General features: G+C 42.8%; 1 protein-coding gene across 1 annotated transcript in view; it reads left to right on the forward strand.

Annotated features, from left to right (window-relative positions):
- The first annotated feature begins 557 nt into the window (after positions 1–557).
- STK11 (serine/threonine kinase 11) overlaps positions 558–17,411 on the forward strand; it is a 52,556-nt gene continuing 35,702 nt past the window's right edge. The window contains exons 1-2 of the mRNA XM_072111675.1: positions 558–1,121; positions 15,779–15,862. Of these exons, the coding sequence (XP_071967776.1) occupies positions 841–1,121; positions 15,779–15,862 (365 nt within the window). The 5' untranslated portion in view covers positions 558–840. The remainder of the gene's footprint in view (positions 1,122–15,778; positions 15,863–17,411) is intronic.

The following is a 17,411-nucleotide window of genomic DNA, read 5'->3' on the forward strand; positions in this document are numbered from 1 at the left end:
CTTTAGTGAAAATGAGCTCCCTGGTGACAGGTTCCCTTTAACAGAAGAGGCGCAAACAGACACTAACGTAACGGAAGCTAAATTATGTCTTTTACATTTTAATGGATCAGTTAGACCTCGTTTTAATATAATAACTGAGGTCTCAATGCAGGTTTGAACTGCACCTTGCAGCATTACCCATTACCCTATATCTTCATACAATTGTATAGCCATGTGCACGTGATTGAGCCCCCAGATTCCTCAAAAAGCAAGAGTTGTGGGGGCTTCCAGGGCAACAAATGTGTATCATAAATACAGTTTACTATCAAGGTCTCAGTCAAAACTGTGTTCTCGATCATAGGTGACACCATAAAGGAAAGTCTCCTTTGACATGCTACACACGTGTCATATGATATAATATATATAATAAATAGATCCCGCATAGATTATATTATAATATAATATATAGATCCCGCATTGATCACGCCTCACACAGCGTACACACACGCCCTCCCATCCAACACAAAACTTCCAACTACTGTAGCAGCAGCAGCGCAACTATCCGCTTGGCTCCTCCCACCCATGTGACTGATCACATGGCCTTGACATCATCAAAGGTCCTTTCGCTCACTAGGATGTAGCATATACGGTGATGAGAGTCCAGCTGAAATCTCTGGGAATTCCAGTCAGGAGGTGACCGTCCTACCTGCATTGTGCCACCCCCGCCTCTGGGGCATCGTGTGAGGATCTGGTGGCAGCAGTGCCCCGGCCTGGGGCTGTTTTGTCAGGGCGTGACTTCTAGTGACAACATTGCTCTTAGCTGTGACACTACTGTAAGGGTCAGGCTTGTGCCAACCCAGTATGGATGAGGAGGAGTCTCAAGACATTGGGTTCTTACCGGACCTGTCAGTGGGCATGGACACGTTCATTCACCGTATTGACTCTACTGAGGTGATCTACCAGCCACGCCGGAAACGTGCAAAGTTGGTGGGCAAATACCTGATGGGAGACCTGCTGGGTGAGGGCTCCTATGGGAAGGTAAAGGAGATGCTGGACTCAGACACCCTGTGCCGCCGAGCTGTGAAAATCCTCAAGAAGAAGAAATTGCGGAGAATCCCCAATGGAGAGGCAAACGTCAAGAAGTGAGTGTAGATTTTCTCTTAGAAGAGGAGTGTGATGGCTGAGCTGAGGGAACCTGCATGACCACCCACTGCTCCCGCTCAGGTTGTCACCCTTCTTGGTATTTACAATGGCTGATGTGTCAAAAGTAGGAGTATAAGTAAGAAACAAGGTAAGGCCCAATTCACGACTGTGTTTCAAGTTTCCCCATTACAGCGCTATGGAATATGAGGGCGCTATATCAAGGTTATTATATAAAAAATGACTTTGAGGGGTCCATTCATGTCAATAGACTTTTAATGACTTCTGTTAATGTTTTGCTGCACCTCTTCCAGTATTTCACATGGAAAAAATAGTTCTGCGTTTTCTGTCCAATATTCCACTCCAAGGGGGGAGACTTATCAGACGTGACTGAGAGAAAAACTGTTGTAGTAGCTCAGCTTTCATTTTCCCAGAGTAGTTTATAAAATGCACGCTGAACTCTGGTTGCCACGAGTAACTAGAACAGTTTAATGAATCTGCCCTAAATAACGGAACCAGGTGTAGTGAAAATGGGCACTGACGGAAGCCATTACAAGTCCATTCACACTAATTGACATTTTATCTTTTACTGTAAGATAGTGGTGGAAGTTTAAACACCGGCGTGAACTGGGCCAAAGGTGACCTGTCACTTTCCCCAACATGTTTGTTTCTGCAAAAAAATGTGTGATATATATATATATATATATATATAATATATATATATATAATCTCCATGTTCTTCTGTTATTCCTTCTAGGACTGTACAGATAAATTGACAACTAGGCGTTCCTATTCCCCCTGTATAAAGGTTGTGTAGTCTGACCCCGACTGGATTGTATCTGTCTAGTTGTTTTGTTACTTCCATACTTCTAGGAAGAATAACATTACCAGAGATCTTATACAAGACTCTCCAGGTCAATTTTTGATGTTCTGCTATGCGCTTCTTTAATTGACAATATCTTTGGAAAAGCTTTATATATGATAACAATTGTAACTTAATTTTTTTCATGACATCTGAGACTTCTGCTATTAAAATATCCTATCAAGTTTATGATTTTTTTTTTTCTTGGCATTAGAAATTGCCAATAATTGACTACAAATGTGAAAAAAACTTTTTTTTTTCTTTTGTTATTTTTAATAAGTGGTAACTTTTACCAAAATATTTTATAAGTATGTACAGAATTATTCCATCACTATTTCCTAGGTTCACCTACAGATGCAGAGGGTGCATGTACTGCTCCAAACTGAAAGTCTTTCCTGTAGCTTCTTCTACATTCTGCCTTCAGCTGACCAGCTGGAAGGGGGCACCTAGTAACATGATCATATTAAACAGGCGTTTCCTATTTAATATGATGGTGTGTGGATGCTATGCAGAACCGGAGATATCCACCCTTAACCCCCACGTAATAGTGCGGGTACATGGAGAGGGCTCATGGGCTGAGCCTTCTCCATAGCTGGTGCTAGCACAGATCGCGGGGTTATCCCATCAAGCACCGCCGTCAACTTGGTGATTATCGTCGCTCTCCGTGATATCATCAGGGAGCGACGATCAGTCACCATGACAGCCTTGGGTCTTCCGTACTGTAGTATGGCAGTATATGGTAGGATCAATCAAGCAACCATAGTAAAAATTCAAATCGCCCCCCTTTCCCTAGAAGTCATATAAATATTAATAAACAGTAAAAATCATAAACGCATTAGGTATCGCTGCTTACAAAAATGCCTGATTTATCAGAATATAATAACGGGTTGTCACTGCGTTTAACCCCACAACGGAAAGTAGCACCCCAAGTTGAAAATAGCACTTTTTTGCCATTTTGAAAAACGCAATAAAATTACACCACCCACTTCTCCGTACACTAAAGTATAAAAAAGTTATTACCTCCAGAATATGACACAATCCCCCCCAAATTTTTTGTACAGGAGGTTTAAACTTTTGTGAATGTATGAAAACATTATAAAACCAATACAGATTTGGTATCTCTGTGATTGCACCGACCCAAAGAATAAAGTAGACGTGTCATTTGGGGCGCACAGTAAAAGCCATAAAATCCAAGCCCACAAGCAAATGACGCAAATGTTTTTTTTACTGCTTCCCAGTGCATGACATGGAATATTAAATACCATCACTATGAAGTGCAATTTGTTACGCAGAAAACAAGCCGTTGGAAAATAAAAAGCTGTACATAAACGTCAAAAGTTTTCGTACAACCTTAAAGTTGGTCATCTCTGGATCTGTGAAGCACCCCTGCACAATCCATATATTACATTAAAGGACACTTAATATGACACCTAGCCGCTTGAAGTTAGCCACTTTCATAGCGATTATGAACGATTATACAGCCTTGTGGCAGTCTTGAAGGGGTTAAACCAGTGGTGGTTGTGGCACGGGTGCCAGAGGTGGCACTCGGAGCTCTCTCTGTGGACACCCTAGAGTTTGCCAGAGGGGACTCAAGGCCTCCTCCTATAGTCCAAGAAAACCCAGGCATGCCATGCCCAGTTCTATTTTCAGGCACACATTGTAGACTGCCTAAGGCTACTCGAGGAACTTGTTGTGGACGGAGCTGGATTACCATTGGAGCATTGGATCTGAGCCCCATGTTTCTTCCTGTTCAGGGGACCCTGGAGGGAAGCTACAATGATAACTGGAATTTCTCCAATTTCTTTCTTCTGTATTGGTTTCCCCTGGAAGCTGATACGATTGAAATCCATGACAGAGCAGGGAGCAATAAGTTACTGTATAAATTGCTGTGATGGCATTTTGCAATCAATAAGTGGGTCTTGGTTGTTGTCTGGGTGCTTGGTCAATAAAAGGTTCACAATCACTGGGTTAAACAATATATGGGAACTATAGTCACATAGGTTGTTACTCAGGTTTTCCAAAAATAGGTGTATATATACAGTCTCTGAAACCAAAAGAAGACTGCCTTTTTATATCTAGACTGCCTTTTATCAGCAGAGTATAGATGTTCCCGATCAATGCTCTAACAGGAACTTAACAAGGAAATTTAATGGGGTGGTACCAAGTTTAAGGCTGCGGTCCCACATTCCACTAGTGTTGCGTTCATAACATATGCGTTTCCAGGGAAATGCTTGCAATTGGTAATACAATACACAGGGGTCTGGCAACACATATGCGATCAGCCAGAGGCCTGCCTCACCCCCCCCACACGCTAGTTTTGCGTTATGAACGCAACACGAGCAGAACATGTGACTGCGGCCTAATAGTTATGTGGAGAGGGGCGAAATATCAGATCAGTGGAAGTCCAACAGCTGGGACCCCACTGATCACGAGGGGGCCTGTTCTCATTAATTGATGGAGAGCCAGGATGTTTATGTATCCTTTAAATCCATTAAATACTTGGGAGCGTTAGAATTTCTGCCCTGTTATGGTCGATTGACACTTTGACTTTGTCATTTTTGAGGGGTAATTTCAGCCGAGGAAGAGTATGAAATTTTCAGGAATACAAATATAGAACTCCTAGTTGTATATAGTATAGTGTTAATATACCATTGTTCCATATGTTTCAACTCTGTAATGTTTTTTTTTTTTTTTAAATTTGTATATGTCCCCTATGAGTTGTAAAGTGCTACGGAATATGATGACGCTATACAAATAAACATTATTATTATAATAATAATTGTTACAGCCCATTTTTGTGCTTAACCCCTTAAGGACGCAGCCATTTTGTAGCTTAAGGCTCAGTCCCATTTTTTGGATTCTGACATGCGTCTGCCTTCAGGCATCTTCAGTCTGCCTTCAGAGATGCCATAGCAACGATCGGCGCCCCTGTAAACGGTGCGCATGGGGGGGGATCGTGGGGGAAAGACCCCCGGAGGGCATGTTAAATGCCACGGTCGGGTTGGCCGTGGCATTTAATCGGTTAAACGCCCGTGATCGAAGCTCGCTGCAACTGCGGGTGTTACCTGGGGATGTCGGTGGTAGATTACCGCTGACATCCCGCGACCCCCGATGCCGACTCGGCTCCTGTGCAGAGCTGAACCGGCATCGTCTCTGCGTAGTAGCTGTACTGCGCTGAGCGCTATTCGCAGGACTCAGCGCGGTACAGCTACGGCGCAGAGCGCTAAGGGGCTAAAGGACTTCTGCCACCAAGATGGACTATATACAAATGAGCCTGAGGGGCTCCATTAACCCTTATGGAGCCTTAAACCCCTTAGGCTCATTTGCATACAGTCCTTCATCCTGGTGACAGATGCCTTTAAATGGAAACTTACCATTTGATTTGATGCGTTATGAACCAAACATATCTTGAGAATGCTGTAGCTACACTGATGCTGCATCATATCTTGGTTAATCCCTGAACTGAATGGTTTTGCTGAAAAAACTATTATAAAATTATGATAATGAAGCTCTGTCGCTTATGTGCCAGGGTTTGGCACTTTTCCTAGCACATTAGTTATGCACTGCTCACAGGATAATGTAATCACTGTTCTACATGTCAGGCAGAATAATCAGTTGTTGCACCATCCCCCAGCTGCTGTGTATGCGTGATCCAGCTCAGGCTGATTAGTCCTGTCTTGGCTGCTCAGAAAGCTTGAGTGTAATGTGGATCCAGCTTTCCCAAGGTCCACAGGGATTAACAAAGATATGATTCTGCATCAGTGTAGCTACAGTATTCTTAAGGTATGCTTGGTTCATAATGCATGTAATCAAATGGTAGAGTTTCTTTAAGTAGCCACTTGAGACAATTTTAGTAATATCTGGGGATGGACAGAGCGAGTAGTGGTAGAGGGGGGTGGGAGGTGCTGAGAGGAGCAATCTCGCTGCCATCCTGCAGGAGATATTTTTTTTTTCTCCTTTGCGGGTTTGCAGCAAGAGACGACAGCCCGCGCTTAAAGAGAACCCGTCATGCAAAATAACCCCCCTAAACTAAATATATTTTCATAAACTGCCATTAGAAAGCATTGCCTCTATCCCTTCATTGTCCCTCTACATCAGGGGTCTCAAACTCAATTTACCTGGGGGCCGCTGGAGGTAGATTCTGGGTAAGGCTGAGCCGCATCAAGTTTTCCACACAAAATGCGCTTACAAAATATCATTATTCAGATTCAAATGTCATGGCGTCTCCCAGCGCAAGGAAAGCCCCGAGCTGGGAGACGCGTTCTCTCTATGAACGCGTCCTGTGCACCGAGGGGTCCCAAGCTCCTACCGCACTGAGCCCAGTCAGGGACACTCCATCCCCCCCTCCCCCCCGGTACTTGCCTCCCCGTGTCCCTCCCATCGAAGAAGATGAAGTCGCCGCTCTGACCTTCACCAAGTGGGTTCAGAGCGGCGACTTCATCTTCTTCAAGTACCGGAGGGAAGGGGATTAACCGGTTACGGGCCCTTTACTGTTTTTTCATGTCCATTTTTCACTCCCCACCTTCAAAAATCTATAACTTTTTTATTTTTACACGTAAAGAGCTGTGTGACGGCTTGTTTTCTGCGTAACAAATTGCACTTCATAGTGATGGTATTAAATATTACATGCCATGTACTCGGAAGCGGGAAAAAATTCCAAATGCAATGAAAATGCATTTGCGCCATTTTCTTGTGGGCTTGGATATTACGTCTTTCACTGAGCGCCCCAAATGACATGTCTACTTTATTCTTTGGGTCGGTACGATTAAGGGGATACCAAATTTGTATAGATAGAGGAAGAAGAAGCAGCACTCACCAGTATCGTGAAATATTCTTCTTTATTCACAACGAGTAATACACAGGGAGGCACGCAGTGCCGCTAAGTCAGCCAACGGGCCGTTTCGCGCCGCTTGGCGCTTTCTCAAGGCAGTGACTGCGCATGTCCGCATATCCACCGGATATGAAGTGGAAGGCGGGCACGCGTCGTCATGGTGACTGCAAACAAAACAATCTAAAACGTAAGTGCTGTAAATCATCTAGAAAACGTTCCTGCAAGTTTTGGCGATGTGAGTAAGGTGTCAGAACAGAGGCTGATATACTAAACTCTTGCCATACTTGAATGGCGTTTGCCGGGGCAGGCATGGGGAAAAAATAGAAGGCCGAAGATGAGAAAAGGGGGATGGGAGGGGAGGGGGAAGGGGAGGGAGAAGGGAAAAGAAGAAGGAGGGAAACGGAAAAAGAGGGAAGGAATGGGTGAGAGAGAGAGAAGGAAGAATGGAACAGATCAGAAAGAAAAACAATAGATGATGCTCAGAGAGAGCAGATACAGTATCTTACTAGTGGGTAAAATATGGGTGCGAGGTACTCACATCACCAAATTAAAAACACGTAATAAGGGGACATAATAGAGATTTTTCATGTACACATGGAGTAGAAAGAGGTAAACATTGTGGATTATAGAAACACTTTAAGTTCATTGCGGTCATTCAGACCCGAGGGTCCCATAGCTCCAAATCTCATAATGCATCTACTTTCTCGTCGTAAGAGGTGAAGGGAGCGATCACCTCCTTCTGGGCTATGTTCGACCTTCTCAATGCCAGCAAATCTGAGTACGTCTGCATCACCATTGTGTTGTGTCCTAATATGCTCAATAAGGCGGGGACATCCAACCCCGGTGACGATTGACCTCTTATGTTCCCTAAATCGGGTAAAGAGGTTCCTAACGGTTTTGCCGATGTAGAATCGTTTGCATGGGCAGAATACTATGTACACGACGAACGTGGACCTACATGTTATAAAACTGTTAACCGACTGGGTATAGCCTCCAAAGGTAACGTGCTTTAGTTGGCTATTGAATTGACAATAGCGGCACGAGCCACATTTATAATTCCCTATGGGGGTCCCCTTAAGGAGCCAATTCTCACGAGGGGAAGAATACCTGCTACTGACTAGTTTGTCGCGTAATGTGGTGCTTCTGCGGAATGTAACAATTGGTCTACCAGTAGTTAAACCCTTAAGCTGAAGGTCTTGTTCTAAAATGTGCCAATGTTTGTTAATGGCTTGGCGAATAGCTGTCTCACAGGGACTATAGTCAAAGGAAAAGACGAAACGTCTATCCTCTCTGTCCTTGCTACACTGGTGTGCTTTTTTCCTAGTCCTGATGAGATCATCACGTGGTACTTGCGTGGCTCTATCTAGACCCACGGTCCATGAGTCTAGTCGTCAGTTCGCCAGCTTGTGTATGAAAGTGTGCGCCGTCGCTGTTGAGTCTCCTAAGTCTCAAGAACTGGCTATAAGGTAGGCCCTCTTTAGTATGTTGGGGATGATAGCTATTATAATGGAGGAGTGAATTAGTAGCCGTGGGCTTCCTGAAAGCTGAGGTGCACAGTTTGCCCTCTTTTACCTGCACTTTCACATCCAAAAACTCCAACTCATTCCTTCCACTTCATATCCGGTGGATATGCGGACATGCGCAGTCACTGCCTTGAGAAAGCGCCAAGCGGCGCGAAACGGCCCGTTGGCTGACTTAGCGGCACTGCGTGCCTCCCTGTGTATTACTCGTTGTGAATAAAGAAGAATATTTCACGATACTGGTGAGTGCTGCTTCTTCTTCCTCTATACATATTTGGACGCCTGGATTGCCTTGTTGAAGCCTAAGCACAACCATAGTGATCGCCGGCATACCCTCACCTCCCCACTACCTCTTCTATCCACGACACGCTGTTTGACTCAACACTGACAGTGCCCGCACCTTTTTCTGTTCCTTCGGTTTGACCAAATTTGTATAAGTTTTATAATGTTTTCATACATTTACAAAAATTAAAACCTGTACAAAAATTATTTTTTTGATTTTGCCAACTTCTGGCGCTAATAACTTTTTTATACTTTGGTGTACGGAGCTGTGGGTGGTGTCATTTTTTGCGAAATATGACAATACTTTCAATTATATCATTTTTAGGACTGTACGACCTTTTGATCACTTTTTATAGATTTTTTTTTATATTTTTCAAAATGGCAAAAAAGTGCCATTTTCGACTTTGGGCGCTATTTTCTGTAACGGGGTTAAACGCATTGTAAAAAACGTTATCGTATTTTGATAGATCGGGCATTTTCGGACGCGTCGATACCTGATGTGTTTATGATTTTTACTGTTTATTTATATTTATGTCAGTTCTAGGGAAAGGGGGGTGATTTGAAATTTAATGTTTTTTTATTATAATTTTTTTTTTAAAAACTTTTTTAAATTTTTATTTATACTATTTTTCAGACTCCCTAGGGTACTTTAACCCTAGGTTGTCTGATCGATCCTATCATATATTGCCATACTACAGTATGGCAGTATATGGGGATTTTCCTCCTCATTCATTACAATGTGCTATCAGCACATTGTAATGAAGGGGTTAAAACGAAATAGCCTCGGGTCTACGGAAGACCCGAGGCTACCATGGAGACGGATCGCTGCCCCCGGGGGAGCGGCGATCCCAGGTAAGATGGCGGCGCCCATGCGCCGCTATCTTTTTGAGGCTGCCGGCAGCCATCGCTGTGAAAGCACCCGCGATCGGTGCTAGCACCGATCGCGGGTGTTACCGGTAAGCCTTTGCTGCAATATGCAGCAAAGACTTACCGGCTATGGAGAGGGCTCAGCCCGTGAGCCCTCTCCATGCAGCGCGACCCGACCGCCGCCGTGAATACACGGCGGGCGGTGCTTTTCCAGGTGGGGGCCGCAAAATGTTGTCCCGCGGGCCGCAAGTTTGAGACCCCTGCTCTACATGCCTGTAAACCTAAGCAATGAGGTCCTAAAGCTGTATGCAAATGACCTGTGAAATGTCCAATGAAGCATTAGCATATTCATGCTGTCCACTCTATTCATGAGTGGGAGGCACAGCCACACCCCCAGTGCATGACTGACAGCCTGTATAATGATGTGCTTCCTGGTGCTGGTGGCCACGCCCCCTGCAGCCTGTGTGTGCATGTGTGTGTGTTTAGGAGGGATACAGCAGCTCCAGGCAGCCATGTTACAGCAGAACATGTCAGATTCATGTGTAGCTGATGTCTGTGTCCCTCACATGTGTATTAGGAGGATGCAGCATGTCAGCAGATGCAGCACACACACTAGCCATACTTTACTATACATTACACACAGACATGAGCAGGGGGAGGAGAGGGGAGGGGTAACAGGGGTGACATCACTGCCTCTGACCATGTGACCAGCCTCATTTACATAATAAAGAATAGATGATTTTACAATGAATAATGTATGAAATAACTAGATAAAGGCTGGGATGGGATCCTTGTGAGCTGCTCCAACAGGTAGAGGTGACAGGACTAGTGGCAGAGACCTGATGACAGATGTCCTTTAAAGAAAACCACCAAGCGTATTAATACACATGGTGTTTTTTGGGGGGACTAAATCGCCTCTACAAGCGTCATTGACTCTTGTATAGGGGTTCTTGCCATCTCTGGATCAGAACGAATCACATGGGTGAATATTTCCTAAGAGGACATTCTTCTGGCTTCTTAGTATTGGTGCTCCATAATGGACATCAAGAGTTCTTTTTACTATTTGTTTATGTGAATAAACAACTATGGTGTGAAGTGGTTGTTTCTTAGAAATAGTTTTCACTGATGTCATTTCGGCTTATGAACATCTGCTTTTTCAAAGTGTGCAAAAACATATTGTAAGGCATCGGTGAAAAATCACTGAAGACAGAAAGGGAAACAAATCTGTATGTGTCCAGAAGCCGAAATTGTTTAGGTGAAAAATCACCAATGTGAATCACTCCTCTTTAACACAAACGTACGAAAACAGCCTTATGCTTCCCGTATTGTACCATTCTCATATGGGTAACATGCTGCCATGTTTATTTCAATGGGCAATTATTATTATTCCATTAAATTCCGCAGCACTTTTCAAATCATAGAGGACATATATACCGTAAATATAATATTACATTACAGAGTAAAGTCATATGAAACAATCGAAATGAGGGCTCTGTTCGCAAGAGCTTACAGTCTGAGGATGAAGAGGGTGACACAGTAGGTATAAGAGCTTGTATAATGGTCTAGCCATTCTTTATAAGGTAACAGTATAATATAATTAAAAAAAAATTCTGCTGCTTGAACCAGCCATCAGCCAACATGTTATATACATTTCCATGGTGAAAATAACTGCAGAGATGCCAGATAAACAAAGGGAGGAGGTCATCGGATGGATTAGTAAAGAGAGAGTTAAAGGGGTATTCCCATCTGGACATTTACATTTAATTGAATTCATTTGCCATATGTAAACATTTCTTCAATTGGATGTCAATTGGATGTCACTCCAGCAGAGGTGGCCGTATCCGAGGAAGCTGATCTAGTTTCTAAGGGACAACATGACTACATTTATGAGAAATTATCTTCACACAGGAACATTTTTTTAAAAATAAAATCCAATTGAAAAAATGTTTATATATGGCAAATTAATACATAAACATTTTTTCAATTGGATTTTATTTTTAAAAAAATGTTCCTGTGTGAAGATAATTTCTCATAAATGTAGTCATGTTGTCCCTTAGAAACTAGATCAGCTTCCTCGGATACGGCCACCTCTGCTGGAGTGACATCCAATTGACATCCAATTGAAGAAATGTTTACATATGGCAAATGAATTCAATTAAATGTAAATGTCCAGATGGGAATACCCCTTTAACATTTCATGCAGTTGGCAAGTGTGATAGGTTTGCCTAAAATGATGGGTTTTAAGAGCACCCTTGAAACTTTGGAGGGTGAGTATTAGTATAGTCCGGGGAAAGTCATTCCAGAGAATAGGTGCAGCTCTGGAGAAGTCCTGGAGACATGCATGATAGGTTCTAATTAAGGTAGAGATTAAACTAAAATCACTGGATGACTGAAGAGCATGGGTTGGGCAATGGACTGAGAAGAGATGGAGAGGTGCAGCATCACGCAGAGCTTTGTGGATGAGTATGATTATTTTAAACTGAATTTGGACGGAGCAGGGCAATCAGTGCAGTGATTGGCACAAACTGGAGGCGTCTGCAGCCTGGCTGCTGCATTTAATGGGTTTTCCCATTTCAGCAAATTACTATTATTGTTTGTATTATAAAAAGTTATACAATTTTCCAATATTCTCTCTATCAATTCTTCACCGTTTTCTAGATCTCTGCTTCCTGTCCTGCTATGGAAAGCTTCTAGGTTTACTTTCAGTGGACAGGAATCTGACGATTGTTACACAGGTGCACAGCTTGTTATCAAAGCTCTGTGCTATAGCGCGCTGTATCCACTGGAAGTAAACACGGCAGCTTTCTAAAGAGGGACAGCAAGCAGAGATGTAGAAAACTGAGGAATTGATGCAGAAAGTGTATTCTAAAAAGTTATACAATTTTCCAATATAATCAATAATATTAATTTGCTAAAATGGAAATACCCCTTTAAGAATAGATTGTAGAGGAGAGTTTAGTGAGTGGAAGTCCAATTAGCAGGGAATTGTGGTAGTCTAGTCAAGAGTGAATCAGAGCAACTATTAGCATTTTAGAAGTTTCCAGTGGGTGGATTCTTGAGATGTTTTTGAGATGCATGCGGCAAGAGCGAGCAAGAGATGGAACATGCGGTGCAAAGAAGAGGTCAGAGTCCAGTACGACCCCCCAAGACAGCAGGCCTGCTGCCTCAGTGCTATTGGCTTCCCACAGACTGAGATGAAGAAATTATTGTTGGGTCGGTTAGTAGATGGTGGAAAGACAAGAAGTTCAGTTTTGGAAAGATTAAGTTTGAAGAAAAGAGAGTACATGGTGTTAGAGACAGCAGAGAGACAGTCACTGGTGTTCTGGATTAAGGCAGGGTTGATGTTATGTGTAGAAGTATACAGCTGGTTCTCTTTAGCATAGAGATGATACTGGAAACCAAATCTCCTGATGGTTTGCCCAACGGGGGCAGCATAGAGGGAAACGATAAGAGGACCTAGGACTGAGCCGTGAGGAACCTCGACAGTAAGAGGAAAATGAGGAGAGAACGATCAAGAAAAGGAGACCCTGAAAGTGTGGTCGGAAAGATAGGAAGAAAGCCACAAGAGTAGGCCAATGGAGCGAAGTGGTCCACACTGGACCAGTAGGAGCTGGTGGTCCACCGTATCGAATGCTGCTAAGAGATCCAGAAGAATGAGGAGAGAATAGCCACCTTTTGATTTAGCAGTGAGGAAATACTTGGACACGTTAAGAATGGTTTCGGTAGAGTGCATACACCGGAAACCAGATTGTATCGGGTCAGGGAGGGAGTTAGTAGACACACAGCGGGTTAGTCGAGAATAGACCAGGTGTTCCAAGAGTTTGGTGAGGAAAGTGAGATTAGGAACTAGTCTGTAGTTAGTAGCACTGGATGGGTCCATGGAAGGTTTCTTTACTAGTGGGGTAACAACGGCATGCTAGAAAGAAGAGGGGACAACACTAGATGAGAGAGAGAGGTTGAAGATTTTAGTGAGGTAAGAAGTGACTTCAGAGGAGAGAGACTGTATGAGATTTGAGGGGATGCGGTCTCTAATACTGGTAAACTGGTAAACTAGTAAAGTAGACCTGTTTAGCACTGTAATTGGCAGAGTTATAGGGTTTGAGCATAAATTTAACGTGTAGAAAGTCAGCAGAAGTGCACAATTTTCTCCCCAGACATTCGGCAATCCTGGAGCCCTTATCTAGGGCTTTTCTTAAAGTATGATTTATAATGGGAACTAGCTAGGTTTGGACAGGTGAAAGAGGAGATGGGGGGGACAATGAAGACTGTAAGATTTCTGTGAGCAGTTCTGTTTGTGAGCATCAATGGCGCAAAACGTGGGTTCTGCTATGAATGATGGGTGGAAGGATTATTGAAAATGAAAGAAACTTATGGTCTGAAAGTGGAAAGAAAATTTTTTTTTAAATTGGATATTGAAGAAAGTCGGGAGAAGACAATGTCTAAGATGTTTCCCTCATGAGTGGGTGAATCAGAGAGTTGCAAAAGACCTAGAGAAGTAGTTAAATGCAAAGAGAGGCAGGAGGGAAAACGGGAGTGTTAATAGGCGAAGTTGGTCTCCCACGATGATTGTTGGAAAGGCACAGGATAGAAACTGGGGGAGCCAAGAGGCAAAGTGGTAGAGGAACTGATAGGGTGAGCCGGGAGGATGGTATACTACAGCCACACAAAGACAGAATGGGCGGAAAAGTCTCAGGTCTGTGGACCTCAAAAGATGGGGGAAAGTGCGAGAGGGTACAGGAGGAATGACCTGAAAGGTGCAATTTGGAGAAAGTAGCATGCCTACCCCTTCTCCCTGCCTATTCTATGTACATCATCCAGGTAGACCAGAACCAGTGGGAGGTGTTTTCTGTCAGCCAGCCATTATTTGCCAGCCTACTGTATTTTATACGGTATGAATACAGTGACATACATGCACATATGGATGAAAAATGTCATGTATATATGGACTTGTGCAGCACAGAAATACAGAACTGGATGCAAGGACAGGACTGGAAGCCTAAGGCCCAATTCACACAACTGTCTATCCAACATATATGTGGTCGTATATATGTCCTCATAGACGCCAAATGCAGCCTGGCACCGGCTTTTTCTGTGCCTTACACAGGGTAAAGAAAGCATTCTCTATCTTTCTCATGTGTGCGACCGTGCGGTGCTGTTTTTAGTGGAGAAGGGCGTATGTGTGTGTGAATGTGCCCTAAGACTAGGGCTTCACAGTTGGTTTGGTAGGCAGATGCCACATAGTAGACAAAATGCAAATCCATATTGCTGCATGAATATTTTAACCTAACACGTGTGCAAAACTATTTGGGCGATTTGTTAATTCTGGAATATTATATGAACCCATGTGTAGAAAAGTTGAGTTTGTACATAGTTAGGTAGGATTTCCATGCTTCCGTTTTGTCATGCTCCAGTTACTGCAAAATCCCAGCAAAACCTGAGTTTTCCCACAATCCTGGAGAAATCGCTGTAAAACTACAGTGTGGAAAGCCAGACCCATATGAGTTCTAATATTTATGGGAAACTGCACTAAATTGATACTACATTATTACTGACATATAGGGAAAAACAACACACAAAAATTAGAAAACAATTCTTAATCCCCTGCAGATCCCAGTCTGCTCCCCCCTCAAAGTCTACATGCAATTGCTGCAGCAGAGAGATGTGCTCACTTGGCTCAGCTTTAGGAGCTATTGTACCAAAAAGTACTTACTGAGAGACTAGCAAAAGTACAGCTGATACATAGACAGGGGGTTGCTACCAGTGCTGAATCAGGATGAGCGGCTAAAGCGGTCGTCCACTTTCAGCAAATCATTGATTTTGTTTGAGTAATGTAAAGGTATACATTTTTCCCATATACTTTTGTGTCAATTCCTCACTGTTTTTAAGACCTCCTGCTTGCTGTCATTCAACAGGAAAATTGTTTTCTTCCAGTAGATAAAGACTGGTTCATGGTCATGTGATGTCACACAGGTTAATGTCCTAGAGCCACAGATTAATCAGTCGTGCACCTTCCCGATGAATGACAGCAAGATTGATACAGAGAGTTGATCGGAAAATTGAACTTTTTTCATATTAATTATTTGGTGATTATTATTTCACTGGTGATCTGTAACTGTGCAAAAGATCCTGTGATTTTACTTCTCACCAGTGCTGTGTAAACTGATTCCTAGCCCGGACACTGTTTTGCTGAAAATGCTCTGCTTTGTTGGTGCATTACTGCTATTGTCTAATATTGTTCATGTTTCTCACTTGCCTTTGGTTGTTCTTTCAGTTTATTTTTGTCTGCTTTTTGATTAGAGAAATCCAGCTGCTGCGACGCTTGAGGCATCGGAACGTAATCCAGCTAGTGGATGTTTTATACAATGAAGAAAAACAGAAGATATATCCTTTCAAATGAGTCCACTTGACAGACCTGTCATTGGTTCAGGGATACTGAGAATTGTATAGTTAGCTATACGGTAAAGTCTATGCTCAGTTTTATCTAAGTTGTTCAACAGTCTCCAAGTCTTCTTTTGTGTACTTTTCTATAAAGAATGACAGAAGAACACAAGCACAGTAAAATGCTCTATGATTATTATCTAGTGGCAATGCCAGCTCATGTAAGTCACTAGTAATTTTTTTTTTCCTGATTCTTTACATTCTCTGCCTGGCTCAGGCCATGGTAACAGCTTCTCCAGACCGCTATAACACGATTAAATTCGGACTCTACAAGGGACTAGCTTTTTTTCCTACTCCTCTCTCTTTGCATTCAAGCTTCTTTTCAGCTTCAGGCTTACTGGTTCCTAACACTGGCACTTTCAGGATGTAGTATGCGCTGTTTACCTCGGGACTTACAATGGTGGCTTTGAAAACTGCCAAGGACCAAGAATGACATAAGTCATTTATTGAATAAATTATGATGAGTCATACCTATGTAAATTTCACAATCCATGAGGATAAAGTAGATCTTACTAGGAAGCGCATAGTAGGCGTTCAGTGCAAAATGTAAATGTCCAAGGCCTATATTACCGTACTCTCTGCATGACACCCCGCTAGCAGCAGCAAATACCATAGCGCCACAAACCATACCTTTCCAGAAGCACAAAAATGATATTAGAAGTACAGTGCTCCGCCTTTTTTTTTTAGTAGACCGTAGCCTTCTTCCACAGGTGAAGAGTGGGAGGTACTGTGTTTCCCCTTCCTCCTTATATTGGAGCACACCACACAGTAACTCTTAGGTATGAATAAGGACCAATTAAGCATGATCCAAAATGTGTAACTTTTTTTTTTTTTTTTTTCTTCTCTCTTCTGATCAGTTGTTTTAATATTTTTCTAATAAAGCCTTGAAGGTTTTTAACCATTTTGCATACTGCCGATGGATTTTTATACATTTTTATTCTTCCCCAAACTTCCCATTCATACACCCTTTTTGAGACTCGCAGTGAGTGTTACTGGAAATAGTAGGAGGGAGAGCATCCCTGGATTTTACATCTTCTGCATAGTCTCTTAGATTCATACTGCAGCTTTCATCTGGATGCAGGACCAGTGAGGACATAAAAATATGCTCATTATGTCATCAGAGACATAACAGGCATTAGCACATAAGAGGCAGTCCAGGCAGGTTACTGCTCCAGTACCAGTAATATACAGTAATAAGTAGGTAATGTGTATGTCACTGTTAATTTGGCGTGCTGAAACCTGAACCTCCACCACCACTTTTAGCAGTGTGGTGAGCAATAAAGGAAACTTACCATTTGATTTGATGCATTATGAAGCAAACATACCTTGAGAATGCTGTAGCTACAATGATGCAGGATCATATCTCGGTTAATCCCTGTGCTGAGTGGTTTTGCTGATAAAACTGATATAACATTGATACTGAAGCTCCGTCGCTTCTATAGCTCCTTCAGCACTTGGTTCAGCGCTTCTCCTAGCGAATTTTTCTCTACAG

Source organism: Engystomops pustulosus, chromosome 1, assembly GCF_040894005.1.
Source record: "Engystomops pustulosus chromosome 1, aEngPut4.maternal, whole genome shotgun sequence".
Taxonomy (NCBI): domain Eukaryota; kingdom Metazoa; phylum Chordata; class Amphibia; order Anura; family Leptodactylidae; genus Engystomops; species Engystomops pustulosus.